The 19,885-nt window shown below is 35.0% G+C and overlaps 1 protein-coding gene across 3 annotated transcripts in view; it reads left to right on the forward strand.

Moving 5' to 3' along the window:
* SEMA3C (semaphorin 3C) overlaps nt 1-19,885 on the forward strand; it is a 207,580-nt gene that overhangs the window by 104,867 nt on the left and 82,828 nt on the right. For all 3 annotated transcript variants that reach the window (XM_061413794.1, XM_061413795.1, XM_061413797.1), the window contains exons 3-5: nt 4,466-4,626; nt 7,286-7,348; nt 16,088-16,207. In XM_061413794.1, coding sequence (XP_061269778.1) covers nt 4,466-4,626; nt 7,286-7,348; nt 16,088-16,207 — 344 coding nt within the window. The remainder of the gene's footprint in view (nt 1-4,465; nt 4,627-7,285; nt 7,349-16,087; nt 16,208-19,885) is intronic.

The following is a 19,885-nucleotide window of genomic DNA, read 5'->3' on the forward strand; positions in this document are numbered from 1 at the left end:
TAACCTCAGCTTTTAGGCTTCTAACAGAGGTACTTTTAAAGTAAATCTTCCTTGGTTAACAGCTGTCAACTGTCAATGAGCTACAGGTAATTAAATTTGAAGATAGCTTTATGGCCCACAAAAAGAGATAAAATCCTTGGACCAGAAAGGTCTTAAGTTAATGCAGTTATTTCTCCCTCTGGTATTTGAATTTAATGCAAGAAATTGATTATTTTCTAATGAAATAGGTAAAGAGAACTGCCATTGTTTGTTACTTGCAAATAAAATTTGGTTGAGGCTGTTTTCCCAGCTCAGTTTTATAAACAGTCTTGGTTTTATTTCAATATAGATTAGGAAAATAAGGCAAAAAGAAAGAAAAAATTAAGAATATTTTGAGAAGAAAAAAAAAATGCCCAAACTCAACAAACCATGGTAGGAAGAGTGAGAAGGTGTTAGGGGCTGTGAACACTGGAAACCCAAGGTGCCTTAAAAAATTCAAGGATTTTTTTTTTCTTTAATCATATGTAACAGAAGTAGTCCTTAGACTTCCCTGGTCCAGTGGTTGAGACTCAGAGCCTCCACTGCATGGGGGATGGTTTCTATCCCTGATTGGGGAATAAAATCCTTCATGCCATGCAGTATGGCCAAAAAAAGAGAGAAGTAGTCCTGTAATAGAGCAGTTCCAGGGGTAGTTAGGGCATTAAATGATTTCTTAGAGAACTCAAGTTTTTTTTGTTTTTTTTTTTAATTTCTGCATTCTCAGAAAACAGTCTTTTTGGTAGCAGCAACTGCTGAAAAATCTTGCTAACATGCCAATGTCCAGAGACAGAAAAAGAAGTCTCCTCTTTTTTTGTGTTAGTTTTAAGACCCAAGACCCTCTTCCAGTAACCTTGCAGAAGACTTTCTCTATGTCTGTTGGGTCAGAACTAGTCATGTGGCCACATTTTAGACACTAGCTTTCTAGGGGATCCACTGTAGTTGGCACAGACCAGTTCTGCCAACAGGAAAGAAAAAGAAAATGTCTGGTAGACAGAGGGTCACTGATCTTTCCTGCTGAAACCAGCACACTGATCTCCTACCGTGTGCTAGTGCAACATCCTTTGAGCTGTGTACTGACATAACCAGTATGTAGATGAGAACATCGAAACCTGGGAGAAAAGAGGTAATTTGTTTTTTGATTTTTTTTTAAAAACAGATTAGTAAGTGATGCAACTGGGATTTCACCTCAGAACTGTTTGACTCCAGTTCTGTACTTTCTCCACAATATCACATTGCTTTAGGACTTCAAGACACACTTTGAATTTTGATTACAAAGCTACTCTTTTTGGATCCAACAATCAATGTGTCTCTGTTCTTTGCTTTTCGCTTATAGTTACTCTTCTTCAGAGCTTCTACCCAGAACTTCTTCAGACCTGCGTACTCTCAGAATTTCATATCATCCATGAGAGGAACTGGAGGTCTCTCCCTGAAGATTTTATATTTCTGATGGGAAACTAGTTATCTAAATTTTACATGCTTGTGGACTATTTCTGCTTTGGTTTGAATTGAATCTATGAACACTCAATCTCTTTACCAAAGAAATTTCCATTTCAAATCCCTCAAAAGCAGTAAAGGCCATGTTCAATTCATCCTGTTCTTAGTTTACAACTTTGGAAGATGATTGCCTCTTCCTTATACCTAAAGGCCAGCTTCATATAAAATCATTCCAAATCCTTCAGGTATCCCTCACATCTATTTCTGGCATGTCAGATCTTTATTAACATCATAGCTGGAACAGCATCTCCTAGTTTTCCAGTCTCACATGCCCCCAAATTATCCTGCATGCTCAAATTATTATTCTTAAAGATAGTTTATTATTTTACAGTCCTGCTCAAATAAGTTGAGTAGATTCTACATGTGAAAAGCATAAATCTTTTATATATATATTAATAAATATAAATCAGACAGTGTGGTCCCTCCATATTTGCTCCCTGTGTAACAAATTGTCCTTCTTACTTGTCTGGCTGAAGCTTGATGTCTTGTCCCAAGTCATAATAATACATAACCCATGTAACCCACGTCACCATAAGACAGGTACTCTTTTAAGCGCTTGATGCACATTAACAATTTAAACCTCACAATACCCCTGTGATGTAGGAACTATTATTATCTTGACTTAACAGGTGAAAACACTGGAGTTTAGAGGGATAAAGGCACTTGCCAAGTACATCCATACATGAAATGGCAGGGCCAACATTCAGATTCTGGTGGTTAGATCCCAGATGCGATGAACTCAGTTGCGTTTTACTTAGTCCATGTATTTCACTGGAGAGTTACTTATTCATGAGGTGTTTGTTGAAAATCTATCCTGCTGCTGCTGCTAAGTCGCTTCAGTTGTGTCCGACTCTGTGCGACCCCATAGACGGCAGCCCACCAGGCTCCTCCGTCAATGGGATTCTCCAGGCAAGAGTACTGGAGTGGGATGCCATTGCCTTCTCCGATCCTGCACCCAACTGGAACCCTACAAATCATGTTTTAACAGGGAAATTGCGAAATCATGAATCTCTTCCATGGGGTGAAAAGCAAGCTTTATTAAACACTCTGGATTTTAGGCAAATTTAAGCAGAATGTGTCTTCTCCAACCTTTGAGTGACATTTGTTGCATTTTATATTCTCCCATGTTCTGAAGTCTTGGATTTTTTTTTTTTCCCTATTTCAACAATAACCTCTCGTCTACCAAGGACTGACTTTTTTCCTGAATGACATCTCTCCACTCTTTTTTAGTCTGCTCATGAAAGAAGGTGTTTCAGTTTCCATGCCTGTTACACCAGGACTGCCAGCTGCATCACTTGGCTGCCTGTGATATCTAGTGAGGCTCAGTAACTAGGTTAGCATGCTGCACCCTCATGTCTGTTATTTCCAAAGGTCTGTCATCTGAGTCTCTTATTTAAATGGTCTTTCAATACCTTTTGTTCTTGTCTTCTCTCATGATTTACTTCTTAAAATTCTTCTGAAATACTTTACTAAGTTGTTAATGGTTCTTTCCACATAAAAAAATCTTGCACTTTACTGTCACTGAGTGGACAGAATGTCAGAGACAATGATTTAAGAGAATGTGTTAGTAATTTTAGGAATCTAGCTTTTTAAATTAAAAAAGAAAGAAAAAGAAAAAATAGGAAAATTTGCATCTTTTTTTTCTAATTTCATGCTTTCCTATAACTAGTAATTCAGATTATTCAGACCAACAGTAAAGATTATTATAATTGAATAGCTTGTCACTCATTTCAGATATATATTTACATGTATCAATTCTATTGATTTTCATATAGACTCTCAGTAGAGCATACCGTTATTGTTGTTTTTTCCCAATGAAGAAATTAAGGCACAGTGAGGTACAGTAAATTGCTCAATGTCACAGGAAGTTTGGTGCCACAGTCTGGCTTCATAATCACTATTCTGCTCCCATAGTATTTTTAGATCATTGGCTAGATATAAAACCACTTGAAAGACATTATGACAGACATTCTGAACTGGTGTGCCCAATAAACAGGTTAAATTTGTTGTTCTCTGTATTCACACATGAGCTTGGATGTTCACAGAATGAAGTTCATGGCTGCCTATAAGAATTCGTAGAATTTTTAATTTGGTTTTAAATCAAATCACAGCCCTATGAGAATTTCTTGAAATGTATTTGCTGTTCAGTGACTAAAATTTAGAAATAGTTCAACATTGAAAGAGTAATGCCTGAAAGCAGACTGTTTTGTAGAGTTTATCACTTTCTTAAGATCATAATCAAAAGAACAAACAACTCTTGAACCATTCGAGAGGAAAAGTCTTTAATTATGCAAAGGAGCATTTTGACTGGAAAGAAAACTGAACCTACTACAATGATTATTGATTTTTTTAACTGTCACGCACATTCAGTGTATTGAAAGTTAAACTATACAGACACATATTTAATGTACAAGAATTTAAATGAACATATATCACTGACCATTGAGATACTGAAAACCTAAAAATTCAGAACATTTGAAAATTCATATTTTTATCTTGATACATATGTATATGATAAATATTTAAAATTGGAAATAGCAGTCCTAAAAAGATGAACATATTGAATCCAACAATAAAACATTAAGAGAAGCTAGGAAGACATTTACACTGTCATTGCTTTTGTTTCTGTTCAGTCTACTCAATTGTTTTTGGTTGATTTACCTGAACTAGTTTTGAGCTGATGAGAAACTAAAAACCATCTTATGAAATGTGTATAATTTTATAATCAAGTAATACTACTATAAACTTTAACATTGCATTTATTGATTTATGTTTTAATTCAGCATAAAGGCAATAAATAAAAACATCCAATAAGATAACTGTTTTAAAATTAATTTGTTGTAAGAGGAAAATATATCTTGACTTTTTTTGGTAAGTATTTCAGTAAGATAATTTTCATTAAAATAATAAGATCAAGATTCTCAATTTTCACTTGTGGTATTCACCATTTCAGAGCTTCGAGAAACCAAGACATCTGAATACTTCAGCCTGTCCCAATACCCTTTAGACTACAGGATATTATTAATGGATGAAGATCAGGACCGGATGTACGTGGGCAGCAAAGATCACATTCTCTCCTTGAATATTAACAACATAAGTCAAGAACCTTTGAGTGTAAGTTTATCATCTTCATGAGGGCAGTGCTGAATTCCTAGATGCCTTGTTCTTTAAAACTTTCAAATATGACAAAAAAATTATGGATTTCATTAGAATAGGCCACATGTCAATAAATAGTTGAAAGTTAGTACTTATTTCAAGGACTGAAAATATAATAAATTCAGTTCACCACGTCTACTTTCATAGTTTTAACCATCTAAAACTGGAAACTAAGTGAGAAAATACTTCCCATGTATACATACGTCAAATGCAAAAAAGAGAAGCGTGGAGTATAGCATGAAAAATGGTTAGTTTAAAGGATAACCTACCTTGTCATCTGTATGTAGTCCAAGACAGCCTTGAAAGGAACACAATTATTAAATTCACTGTTCTGTGAACAAGTGTGGCCTGTACAGCAGGGATTAGAACTGCATGGGTCCAATTACATGCAGATTGTTGAGGGCTATAAATACTATATATTACATGGTTGACTGAATCTTTAGATGTGGAATTGGAATATAAGGTCAGTGTCCCTAACCAGCAAGTTGTTCAAGGGTTAACTATTTCATTGTACTAGGTTGGCGCAAATGTAATTATGTTTTCAGACTATGAATTTTAAATCATTAAAACTAGGTTCCAACACATCTTTATTAATCAAAATAGGAACCATTACAATCAACACATTTTTGCCAACAAGAAGTAAATTTGTTTATTTTTGTAGCATAAAAACCTCTGCTTCAGGATTTAACAAACTCTTTGAAAACATTTTCTGCCTTTTGCTGGGTGTGGAAGCATTTTCCATACAAAAAGTTGTCTAGATGCTTGAAGAAGTTGTAGTCAGTTGATGAGAGATCAGGTAACGGCAGATGAAGCAAAACTTTGCAGCCCAATTCATTCAACTTTTGAAGCATTGGTTGTGTGACGTGGTCAGGCATTGTTGTGGAGAAGAATCGGGCCTTTTCTTTGACCAATGTCGGCTGCAGGAGTTGCGGTTTTCAGTGCATCTCATCGATTTGCTGAGCATATTTCTCACATTTATTGGTTTTGCCAGGATTCAGAAAGCTGTAGTGGTTCAGACCAGCAGCAGACTACCAAACAGTGACCATGACCTTTTTTTTTTTTTTTTTTTTTGGTGCAAGTTTGGCTTTGGGAAGTGCTTTGGAGCTTCTTCTTGGTCTGACTGCTGAGCTAGTCATCAGTGGTTGTCATATAAAACCCACTTTTCATCACATGTTGCAATCTAATCAAGAAATGATTTGTTGTTGCACTGAAAAGAGAAGACGACACTTCAAGACAATGATTTTTTGATTTGTGGTGAGTTCATGAGGCACCCTGAAGCTTTTTCACCTTTCCAGTTTGCTTCAAATGCCAGACAACCTTAGAACAATCGACATTGAGTTCTTCAGCAATTTCTTATGTAGTTGTAAGAAGATCACCTTCAATGATGGATCTCAATTGGTCACTGTCAGTTTGCAGTGATGACTGTCAATTGGTAGTTGTCAACTTGCGATGGCCAGGCACCATGCTCATCTTCAAGCCTCTCGTCTCCTTTGCAGAAATTCTTGAGCCACCACTGCACTGTGTGACCATTAGTAGTTCCTGGGCCAAATGCATTGTTGATGTTGCAAGTTGTTTCTGCTGCTTTACAACTGATTTTGAAATTTAATAAGAAAATCACTCAAATTTGCTTTGTGTCTAATATTATTTCCGTATTCTGTTGCTGCTGCTAAGTCACTTCAGTCATGTCCAACTCTGTGCAACCCCATAGGCAGCAGCCCACCAGGCTCCTCTGTCCCTGGGATTCTCCAGACAAGAATACTGGAGTAGGTTGCCATTTCCTTCTCCATTCCATAGTCTAAAATACGTATAAAATTAAAAGTAAGTAATAAGTCATTAGAAAAAGAACATAAAACAAAAAATTTGCATTAAATTGTACAATATATCCATATTTATTTATGAATATATTCTGATGTTAAACAGCAAATTTCAATAGTGCAAAACTGCAATTACTTCTGCACCAACCTAAATACTTCACAGCAAGGAAATAAAATGAGGTTCATTGGAGTAAAGAAATAAAAGTAGATTAATTATAAATTTGTTACAACAAGGAGACTTCTGAATTTATTATTTTAACATGACAATTAAAAAAATAATCATCCCCACAAGCCCTAGTCCAAGGCTAAAACAACTTAGAATGCTGTCACAGGATGTCAGAGAGAGTCCTTATTCGAGTCATTTTAGCTGTTGAAGTACCTAATTTCAGGTAAATCTACCGGCCTAGCTCTGTAGTTTACTGAAAAAATTAGAGGGCAATATGAACATGAATTCACTGTGGTATGACCCGTTGTGAAAAGTGTACTGTAAATCAGAAGGAGGGAAATACACATTATACTGTGCGTATTGATAATTTCCTTATTTGAAAAATTGTACTATTAGTAAATGGGCACTTACCATAGAAAGACTTGTTAAAGGAAAAATTCTGGAAGAAACAAAAACATAATTGCCAGAATAAAGTAATAAAACCTTCATTAACTTGAATTCATAAATGAAAGAAGAATTCTGAAATATAAATATAGAAATAACTTTTAAATATCTGTTAGCATAAAGCAAATGAAGAACATTGGGCTGTCATATGTATAAATGAGATTATGCAACCTTTGTTTTCCTCTCTGAGCAGGTTTTCTGGCCAGCATCTGCAATCAAAGTCGAAGAGTGCAAAATGGCTGGCAAAGATCCCACAGTGAGTGCTTAAAAAAAATCCAAAACTTAAATATTTGGTCTTTGAATTCATGTACTTTGAGTGCAGCCAAAAGTGAGACAAAGGGTGTTGGTGTTCTGAATCCTCTGCAGGACATATGGTAAAAAATGTAAATGCAAAATGATCGGAACTCTTAAACACTGTAATTTAGGAATTCCTGACTGGGTAAAAATTTCCTGCTTTGCTTTTATTATTGCACCCTGACACTTTTCATGATGGATTTTAGTAATAACCCCTGTTCAAAGTGGATCCAACCTTCAGAATTCTCAGCATGCTGCTAAAATAATGATAATTCAAGTGTCTGGAGTAGCTCCCAGATACGATGTGGGCTTTTCCAAAGAAAGATTCTCGGCAAAGGGTTATGGTTAGCCAGCACATTCCAGAGGTATAAATCACCAGTAATGACTGGTATCTTTGTAATTAAAAATAACCACAGAAAGAAAAATCAAGAGGGATATAAGAATAAGTAAGTGTTCAGTGTGCAACACTTTTACAAAATGTATTCCTTTAGGTGAGATTTCATATAGAGAGTCAAGCAATAAATCTATATTTATTTCTACAAATAGCTTGCTGAAATGGACACATTAAATTATTCTTGAATATTATTTTCAAAATGGAGCAACTCTTTACGTGCACAAGTCATTTAATGGTTTTTGTTGTTGTTTTTTGTTTATTTTTGCCATGCTTGCAGCATGTAAGATCTGTTTGCCACATTTAACGTTTATAATGAAGCTTATATTCATTTCACCTCTTGTCTTAGACTTCTTCCTTGTGGAAGAAGTGTGGAACTTAAACTTTTATATTTATTGATTCAGTTTGGGTATCAATACAAGGTTCTGAAAAAGCCTGCCATAAGGCAGGGCCACAGAAGATCTTCAGGTATCACTAGATGGTGTTTTGGCAAGAGTACTTATCAGGAGTGACTCAGCTCAGGGTTTTATTGTTTCAGTTTCATAATTCACCTCTAAGAGAAAATTCAAAATGGACAGGAGCTCACTGGAGCATATTTGCTACCCACAAGATTTGTGGACCAAAATCGAAAAGGAAAAAATCCAGAAAAATGTGAAAGAAACATTCAAAAGAGTATATTGCAGTTGCCTTCTAGGAAACCAATAATAGAATGAAGCTTAATGTTGTGAAAAAAAGAACTTTTTTTTTGGTTCCCTGAAGCTATTATTCCAATAATTTTGCATGAAGTAAACTATTTTCTTTTAATTCTCTAATGTAGAGATTTTTCCCATGGATGCATATATGAACATGTCTCACCTTTTGTCACAATAATATCCCGTGGCTACAGTTACTATATTTAATTGTTCTTTGTTCAATTTTTTTTTCCCATTCATACAAACTTCCACAAGCAGAATATATAGAATTTATATTCCTTTGCACATTCTCTTTCCAAAAAATGTTGTTGATTTTCATAAGGATATTAGCCAAGTCATTTGATTCCTTTCTCCCTTTGGCAAGGAAGAAATGCTTTGCTATTTGCTTTCTTATAATTAAAGGTCTTTAGATGAAGCCATTAATACATGCTTATGTTTTTACATAGTTTTATCATGGTGTGATATCATCCATGAGTATCTTTATATTTTGCCAAACAGCCAATTAATATATATAGCAGAGGTAACTGTAGAGAGTTATAGTAGAGCCAACATTGTTGGGTCCTAGGAAATAAAAATCAAGCTAAATTTCAAATGTATGTTCTGTTTTTTGCGAGAGAGGAGAATGTTGACAAATTCGTCTCACTTAATACATGTGAGGTTCTTATAAACAATTTTTTTTAGTCAAGATACTAGTGGTAGAAGAATGATAGTTAAACAGAAGTTCTGTAGAACAAACAACGTATTTTAATTATACTTCTCATGAGACCAAATATTTAAGAGTCTTTTGGATCTCTTGAAATAAATATCACCTAATTACTTAATATTTCATTTTTTTAAAAGCAGGAATTGTTTATTTTACTTTGTACAAATCAGTTAGATATTGTGAAGAAACCAGAGATGATTAAAGTGGAATTCCTACCTTTAAGAGTAGATATATATACTAGAGATGATGAGACATATATACAGTAATTATCAACTAATATTAGCCAATACCTGATAGAATGGGCCGGGTGCTATTCTAAGTTTTTTATTTTAATCCTTGTGACGGTGCTACAAGATGGACCTTGTCATCATCCTTATTTTTAAGATAGATAAACTGAGTCACTGAGAGAGTGAGGAATTTACCCCAAGCTGCACTACTAACAGGTGAGAGGCCTCTGTCTGGCTCAAGCACATATGGCTCTAGATCTTTTGCTCTCAGTTGATGAAACATGCCACCTCTCTAGGGAGATTATGATAAATGCTAAGCATACACACAAAAGACAAAGACAAATTTATTGCAGGTGGGGTATTTATGAAAAATTTGATAGATTTGGCGGCAGCTATGTTAGGTCTTATGTTAACTTTTCCCCCTTTTATTTCAGTGATACTGAGATTCAAACAAGTTGTACCCTTTCCCTCTTTCAGCCCTTGGTACAGGCTTCAGGTGATTCCCTTCTTGTTTGATTTGTTGTTGTTCAGTCACTGAGTCATGTACAGTGCTTTGTGACCCCATGGACTGCATCACGCCAGGCTTCCCTGTCCTTCACCATCTCCAGAACTTGCCCAGACTCATGTCCTTTGAGTCAGTGATGCCATCCAACCATCTCATCCTCTGTCATCCCCTTCTCCTGCCTTCAGTCTTTCCCAGCATCAAGGTTCTTTCTGACGAGTCAGCTCTTCACATCAGGTGGCCTAAGGATTGGAACTTGAGCTTCAGTATCAGTCCTACCCTCAGGATTGATTTCCTTTAGGATTGACTGTTTTGATCTCCTTGCAGTCCAAGGGTCTCTCAATTGTCTTATTCAGCACCAAAGTTCAAAAGCATCAATTCTTCAGCTCTTAGCCTTCTTTATAGTCCAACTCACATTCAAACATGACTACTGCAAAAACCATAGCTTTGACTATACGGACCTTTGTCAGCAAAGTAATATCTCTGCTTTTTAATATTCTGTCTAGGTTTGTCATAGCTTTTCTTCCAAGGAGAAATTACCTTCCCATCTTTTTAGCCTTGGAATTATCTGCACACCCTTTCAAATGACAGTTCAGATGTCACTTCTCTGGAGAATCTTCTGTTGCCACTGAGAACTAGGCTAGCTGCCCCTCCCTGTATGTGCACTTGAAACCCTCTAGAGCTTATTTCACTGCATTTTTAGTGGTTGGAAATGCCAGGTAGTAAATGTCATTATCTCTAGTGCCCAGATGTGTATCTAGGCACTTCATAAAATGTAAACAAGATCTGGAAAAAACAGAAATGGAAGCAGTAAGCATGGGAATCTATTCCAAGTCATTGTCTCATGTTGGGAGTAGGACATAGTGGATAATGAGTTATTAATGCCTTTAGCTTACTAAATTTATAAATTCATTATGTATAATTTTAAAGATATATGGTGGTTAAATTAATGTTTTACTTTAAAATATTATATTAGTTGTCTACTAATAAAAGCATAACCTAGTAACAGATTTCCTACTTCTATAGCAATCAAAAAGTATACAAACATCCTTTACTTCTTTATATTTTTTACTTGTATCTAATTTTAATTAAAGTTATAAAAATAATGCTCATTCATTAGAAAAGAATTCAGTATAATTTGAAATTTCAGCCAAGGTAATATCACAATAATACTATATAATAAACTAATGTTTATAAATAAAATAAAATATCATGGTAGCAATATAGCTTATTTTCTACCTCAGCTAAAGAGAGTATAACTTATCTCCCAATTTCCCTTTCTGCCCCTATTTATTTACATTCCTACATGCTCCATTTATTTCCAAATGTTGATATTTTATTAATACTATAAATAAATTGAGCCCTAAACAATAGCACATGCTGTCAAACATATCCAATGAGATAGGATATAATGAATGTGCTAAGTAAATACTGTAAGAGATCATTAAAAAAAATTAAGCAGGGTTACATATATTTAGACCTATATACATTACATATGCACAATGTCAAACTTGATTTATTAATTGTAGAATATCAATTTCCATGTTTCTGTGACCACAGGACCCTAAACTACTTGAAAATGTATTTTCTTTAGGAATACATATATCAAAATACCTTGATACAGTCCCCAGACCAAGAAGAAAAAATGTAGTATGGACCATGAAGAGTCATATTTTTAAAGCCCTATTAATCTGAGCTCCAAGACTTATTTTTTTTAAAACATCTATTTTAAAGTTATACAACTAATACCTGTTCAACACAGAAATCTTTGAAGGCCCAGAAGAGCTCATGCTGCTGCTGCTGCTAAGTTGCTTCAGTCGTGTCCGACTCTGTGCGACCCCATAGATGGCAGCCCACCAGGCTCCCCCGTCCCTGGGATTCTCTAGGCAAGAACACTCGAGTGGGTTGCCATTTCCTTCTCCAGTGCATGAAAGTGAAGTCGCTCAGTCGTGTCTGACTCTTAGCGACCCCATGGACTGCAGCCCACCAGGCTCCTCCATCCGTGGGATTTTCCAGGCAAGAGTACTGGAGTGGGGTGCCATTGCCTTCTCCAAGAAGAGTTCTAAGCTCTCTGCAAATGTTAATTCACTAATTCCCTTAGTAACTCAATAAGCTAGGTTGATGGATACACACATAAAACCTAGCTTATTGAGTTACTAAAGGAATTAATGAATTAACATTTGCAGAGAGCTTAGAACAGTACATAGCACATAGTTAGCACACACTGTTAAATAAATAAAATAAATTATACTACCCAAACTTAGTAACTTAAAAATTCGAGATATAGTCTTCCAGCATTTTAGTATAGGTCATGTGTGTATGTATACATATATATATACATACACACATGTATATGTGCGTGTGTGTGTGTATATATGTGTGTGTGTGTGTGTGTGTATATATATATATATATATATATATATATATATAATGGAATTATATTCTCCATAATGTTAGAAGCTTCATTTTTCATTTAGCTTTATACCTTGAAACAGTTTTGAAAGAGAATTAAGCAATAAAAAGAAAGCATCCACAGTATTGAATTTTCCTAATGTCTCATGCCACTAACCTTTTATGGATGTCTATTGTGGTCAGGACCTGTACTAAACTTTATGCAGGACAATTTCTGTCCACTACACAGGGTTTGTACTGACAGTTGGAACTGAAAGTATATATGAAAACATCTGATACCTAACGTTGGGTATATTTATTATGCGCCACACACTGTTCCAAGGGCTTTAGTGGTAAATGCTTTCAACAAATATTATCATCACCATTTACAGAGCAGAAGATTGAAGCACAGAGGGGCAAGTACATATCTCAAGCTCAAACAGCTAGTAAAAGATAAAATCAGAGTTTGCACCTAAGTCATCTGGCTCTGAGAATTCACACTCTGCTGCCCATCATCCTGCAGCATGACAATAGTCCAGTTCTAATTGCCTCTCTAGTTTCATCACGTAGTAATCCTCTATACCCTCTAGGCACTATTCTCCAACTAAAGCCTGCACTCTCATGCCTTCAGTTTTTTTTGTTCATGCTGTTTTCTGTTGTAATGTCCCTTTCTTCTGCTTTTGCCTGTGAAAATCTGTAGCTTATTCTGCAAATTACAGCTCAGATGACGTTCACTCTCAAACCTTTATACCCAGTTCAGTATTACTCGTTTTCTCTTCTTTCCTTGTATAGCACATTTTGAAAAAAAATAACCTTATTATAACATCTGCTACAGCTTGATGTATATGCTCTCCTTGCCCTGAAAATGGGAATTGAATCTGTTTATTTCAGTGTTGCTAGCACCATATACAATGCTTGCACAGAATGAGTTCAGTAAACATTTTCTGGATGGAATTGACATGACTGCAGTGGTCTAGTTCAGAAATAATGTGGATAGAAACTAAGTACAAAGGAAATGGAAAGGACCTAGAAAATGATTTTCAATAATTAAAGCGACTGATTTATTTTTCCTTTTATGTTTTTCCCTTTGAAGAGGGTTTGGAAGAGCACAGTAAAACATCATCAGATAGTATACAAATTTGCCTTCATGGTTGAAGTTTAGTCGCTCAATCGTATCTGGACGCCATAGACTGTAGCCCACCAGGCTCCTCTGTCCATGGAATTCTCCAAGCAAGGATAATGGAGTGGGTAGCCATTTCCTTCTCCAGGGTATCTTTCTGACGTAGGGATCATACCTGGGTCTTCTGCACTGCAGGAAGATTCTTTACCATATGAGCCACCAGAGAAGCCTTCATGGTATAGGACAACCATATTTAAGACATATTTAAATTGATACCTGAGTTACTTATTAAACCTAGAGCACTTCATTTAACCTTTTGGTGGACTCAATTTCATCATCACTAAAATGGGACTAAATATTTTAATAGGAACATTGCTGGGAAGATTAAAAACATCAAAAGATTAAGAGCTCTGTAAATATTAGTAACTGTTATAAAAACTTCCATCTAACAACTGTGGAGTTCTTACCAAATGGCAAATTATAAAGTGGTTAAAAGGACAAGATTCTATATTAAACACATCTGTGCTTGAAAATCTGCTTTACCTATTTCTAGCTATATGACCTTACTGCTAAGTCGCTTCAGTCGTGTCTGACTCTGTGTTACGGCAGCCCACCAGGCTGCCCCGTCCCTGGGATTCTCAAGGCAAGAACATTGGAGTGGGTTGCCATTTCCTTCTCCAGCTCATGAAAGTGAAGTCGCTCAGTCATGTCCAACTCTTAGTGACCCCATGGACTGCAGCCTACCAGGCTCCTGCGTCCACAGGATTTTCCAGGCAAGAGTACTGGAGCGGGGTGCCATTGCCTTCTCCAATATGACCTTAGACAAGTTAACTAAACAAGATCTAAACTTTGTGCTTCTAAAACCCGAGTTGAAAACCCAAGTGAGTATACATAGTTTGCTCAATAAATGTGATCTCTAAAGGTTGAAAAATCAATCTTCTGGAGGTTAAATATATAAAATGATTGTTCTTGTGTCTAATGCATAATAAATTTTCAAAAATAGTAGCCATAATAAAGACATATATATAACATATATGTATACATAAACATATACATGAAACAAGTATAATCTGTATTTGAGGTGTAAAAGAGATATTAGTGACTTCTTCCTTTATCCCAATACCAATAATTCATAATGGAAAAATCTGCAAACCTCAAGATGAAACAGACATAACCTCTCATTAATAGAATTGAATCAAATTCATGTTTTGCAGGAAAATATTATGTACAGAATCCCAGAATGACTGAACTTGGATATGAAAAAAAATAAACACAAGTCTCATTGCTCACATATACCTTTAAACATAGACATACTGTATATACACCATACTTCATCTATGATTTTTCTCCAGAGAAACACATTTCAGCTGCAGTATGTAGTCAGTTTCTAGGCACCTCTATAAACAGGTGTCAAGATACAATGACACTATATATGACAAAAATTCTTAATGTCTTAAAATAAAAATAAAGAATATAGTCTGCTCTGTAAGGTTAAATTTATATAACAGCAGAGTTGGTGATTGATTATTTAATAATAAAAATCCATAACAGAAACATATATATGTATACAATTACTACATACGAAAATAAGCATATATTTGCTGGCAAGTAATAATGAGTATAAAAGGAGAAAATGATGAGAAAATATAAAATAATATTGACTTTAAATTTTGGCAACTTTTAAAAAACTTTTTAATAATATATAAATGTGCATTATAAAATATTAGTAAAGTATGTGGTACCTAGAAGAGAAAAAAATACACTGTATGAACACCCATCTGAAAACCACTGAGTCTGACATATTTCTTTATAAAAATGTTTGTCTCTAATGTGTAATATTATTAAACATTGCTAGAACAATGACTTTGTGAAGGGAACAATATTCAGCCTCAGGCTTGATTAATGTGTACTCAGCAAGGTAGTGACCCTGTAAGTATAGAACATGCAATGGTTAATTCAGTCACTGAGCTCTGCATTTGGTGCCAACCATATTTGTGTATTTCTGCAAGGTCATAATCAGCTTATAATCACCATAATCATTTTTCATTTCATTGAGTGAATAAATGACAGCCTTTCCAATGGTTGGACTGGGAGCAGGTGAGAAAGGAGTCTGGGGAAAGAGGAAAGTATTTTAGGGGACCAAGAGCAGAGAGATCATGATTCCGTTATTTTTCATAGAAAGCGACAATGCTGGCATTTGTGTAACATTGGTCTTATTCACCCCATTATGAAGGCTAATAGTGTTTGCCACTGTAACTAATGATAACATATGGACCTTCTATGAGCACAATTAATTCACAACATGTTTTATATAACACGGATGAGTGTGTGTGTGTGTGTAATGTTTTGAGGAAAAATTGAGAAACAGTTTGGTATACTTTTCAATTTCTAAGCATTCTCAGATAAAGAGTAAGTTCATAAAATTTCAGAACATAAAAACATACCCATTATAAAAAATACTGAAATATGAGAGAGACATATCATTTTGCTCATTATCTGTTAGACAACCTTCCTCCTAAAATACACCATGGAATAAACCATGTTCTCTTGTTATCTCCTAACTAATTAAAAAGTTAGGGCATAAAGAAAAATGCATAGCAAAGTGTCACAGTAATACTTAGAAACAGCAATAAAAGTCATGGGTTACTAACTGCTCAGTTTTCCTTTTCTTTTAGCATGGCTGCGGGAACTTCGTCCGTGTGATTCAGGCTTTCAACCGCACGCATTTGTACGTCTGTGGGAGTGGCGCTTTCAGCCCAGTCTGTGCTTATTTGAACAGAGGGAGGAGATCAGAGGTAAGTGTAACAATAATTCATTCTTATTTTGATGTCAGTGTCAAAGATTTCTTAAAACAGTAAAAAACGTGGAAATATAATTAGTGGACATAAAAAATTTCAAGCCCTTTAAACACAAAATATGCTTGGTTCCTATTTGCAAGTTTAAAGTGTAGCCTTTTTTCCTTCAACTAAATGTACAAGCTGCAGAAAATAAAGAAAGGAGATGGTGTGATTTCACAATTACTTAAAGTGTAAGGTATTGATAATATTTGATCCCAAAGTGGGATGTTTACAAGTGGTTCAAGATGATATGAAATATTAAAATTCTTAAAGAAAAGTGAAGCTATGCTTCTTAGAAGAGTACAGTTGTCTGCATTGAGCTTGTCATTAGAACCACAGGTCTGTGATCAACTGATTAAGTAAACTACTTCCCCAGACATCTGCAGTCTGTCAGAAACTCCACTGAGAAGGGTGTGCAGTCATGGTACAGGCCAGTGATAGCATAGCACTTTTCAGAGCACGGATTTTTAAGTAAAATCATTTTCCCATGTACAAATTGCCCAACATACACTTCAAGCCTTAATAGGAAAGTTGGTCCAAAAAGTAATCTCCTTTGGAAAACCAGCATGAAACAAATTTTAATCACTTTACTAAATAAGAACTACTTCAGTCTCACTTCAAAAGATATGTTTCAAAGGGAAAGCATTTCCATTAATTAATCTCTTTAAATATCTTAAGAGCATATTTAAGTGTGAAAAGGGTTATAAAATTTTAAGCTTTATATGTTTTACTTAATAGTCAACTTAAGTCAGTGTTTTTCCACATCGTATTTACATATCTATAATATGTAATTAATAATACAAGTACAAAATGCACAGTTTTATCAAACACCTAATGTATTTATTTTATTTAGTTTAAAATAAAAGGCCATGATGCAGAACATTGTATTTTGAGAGAGTTCTATTTATTCATCACTAACATTGTATTTTGTAGTGATCAGAGGCAGTACTTACTGCTAACATCCTGTTTGTACTAAGATACGGCATGTTTCTTGTACTTGAAGCCACTTTGAAAATGAAGATTAGGGTGGCACATTCATTAAATATTACATTTTATTTCTGAGACACTGTCCACCACCTTTTTACCTGTCTGTCTAATAGCAATTCGTTGGTTCTCAAAGGATATTATATAACCCTGCTTGATGTTTGGAACATCACATACTTTTATTAGACTCTATGGCCCTTCCATTATATTGTGACTGAGTCAGTGCTTTCCTAGAGCCTTCAGTGATGCTTCTCAAAGAGTCTACAGTTCTTGCTGCATAGATTCCTAACATGGTTCTTCTCTTTTATCCCCTGTCTTCTGGTCCTGGAAAAAAAATAAAGTGACACAAGTAAATGATGACTTTAAATAATGAATAAAACATTAATAAGAAACAATTATTGGTTAATTTTGCCGTGCAGTCTTAGAATGTTACATCTCATCTCTGATTGGTTTTATCAGATGCATCTATAACATCAGTTCCCATAAGTGAATAAATACTGTTTAAGCTCCTGATGCTGCAACTCATTAATCAGATAACTTTGACTAATCAAGAATATCACAGGCATTCAATTTATTCCTTGTGCTTTTTAAAGCAAATTAATCACCAAACTTTTCTTTTTCTTCATTTTATTGTAGTTTTTCTCATGTCAGAAGAAAAGCTGTGCATTTTTCTTACTAATAAAGTTATTTAATCTTTAGCCTTCATCACTGTTTTACATCTTCTTTCCTTTCCCCTGCATTTACTCTTTTTTTCTTCTCTAACGGTAGGTTTCCCTTCCTGTGACTTTTTTCCAACCCTCTCCTTTCACTCTCTTTTACTTTATCACAAAACTTCTCAGACTAATAAACTATTTTTTAGCTTTTATATTCCTATTTTCCCTATCTTGCATTAAACCTTCCTAATCTGAATTTAATTTTCACCTACTAATTAAAACTCTTTCCTAACAACCAGGACTCTCAGTGATCATACTGACTCCCCTAATCAGCATGTTTTCTCCTAGACCAAGCTACAACATGTAATGCCCTCTATTTTTCAGCACCTTTATGGACATCTTTGGCCATGGGATATTTTGCTATGCCTTTTTTCCTCATCTTTCACCATGTACTGTCTTTCTGGTCCTATTTTTTCCTCCTGTCAATTCAGTCTACAAAGATATATTCATTTAATGGCAGAAAAAAATCATGTCAGAACTTGTAAGCTACCTTTTGGATACTGATCTCTGTCTTGTGTCAAAGGAGAAGCAACTCAAGCAATCTCAAGCAGGAAGTGTCATGAACAGATTTGTGCTGTCACTTTTATTTTGTGTTACATTGACTCTTCTGTTGTTCATTTTGTTTGTTAGCCTGGATATGATTCTTCTGAGTCTGAGATACTATTGAAAGATACAAGTAGAAATATCAAGTAGGCAGCTGAGTATAAAGTTGGCTATATAAATATTTGAGTAATTATCTTACAGGAATAACTGAAGCCCAAACAAAGTGTAAGTTATTCATGTAGGAAGAATACAGCGTGAAAAGAGAAGAGTGACTATGATTGAGACTTGAGGATCTTCTAAATTTAAATAGCCATATGGAGGAAAAGGAATCTCCAAAAAAAGACTAAGAAACTAGAGAAGGAGAGAGAAAAAAAAAAAAAAACAAGCATGTGTTGGTGCTGTGAATAAAGACAAGTCATTATAAAAAGATACAAGTGAGCAACAATCCCAAATACCATTGAGATCCAAGAAAGAAGTCTAAAAATATAAGTGCTGAATTGTATACATGATAGGCATCAGGGATCTTGTCAAAATGACTTTCAATAGAGCAACTGAGGTTCGATGCCCAACTGAAACGGATTGAGAAGAAAGTAAGAAGTCAGAAATGATGACAAATGTATGTTAATGTTAGTCTCTAAGAAATGTAATTCTCAAGGAGAGTAATGTTTAAGAACTGAAGGAGTTGTTGATATTGTAAAGGATCCAGTTAATAAAATTAAAGAAAGAGTAAGGATAATGGAAAGTATACCTACGTATGTCTAAGAAGACTGAATAAGAGGATCTAAAACATTGGTGAAAGGATTGGCCTTACAGTAAGAGAAATATTTCCTCTCGTGTATTAGTGGATACATTAATTTGTAGTTTCTAGTAGTGTATGTATTTGGTAGTGATGAACTCAAGATGTCTCATTTAAGGACTTCACTTTCTCAGCAACATGTCAGTCATATGAGCTGGGAATAAAGTAGGAGATTTGACAATGGTGGCATTGGTTTGAAGTTATTAATGGAAGAACCAGTTGGCATAGTACCTTTGGAAGATACAAGAAGTGTAGAGGATTCATTTTAAGTTGATGATCACAAATCTATACTATGTTGAATGTACCTTGTTTGATCACCTTTGTCAAAATGCTTAGAAGTTTGGAGGCAAGTATGAAGAAAGTAGATAGACATGTGTTTACAGGTTGTGGTTGCAATGAAAAATCACAGAATGAAGGAAATTAACACTTTTGCCAAAAAAAAAAAATTAAGATTAAAAAACATGAACCATAAACTGGTTATGAGAAAGCAAGAAGGGAGAAGAAAGATGAATTGTAAAAAAAAAGAGTTCTTAGGAGATGAGTTTGAAGAATTGTTGCAATATGCTTGAATTAGTGACTATTTGGGTCTACCACATACTT

This window comes from Bos javanicus, chromosome 4 (assembly GCF_032452875.1).
Source record: "Bos javanicus breed banteng chromosome 4, ARS-OSU_banteng_1.0, whole genome shotgun sequence".
Classification (NCBI taxonomy): domain Eukaryota; kingdom Metazoa; phylum Chordata; class Mammalia; order Artiodactyla; family Bovidae; genus Bos; species Bos javanicus.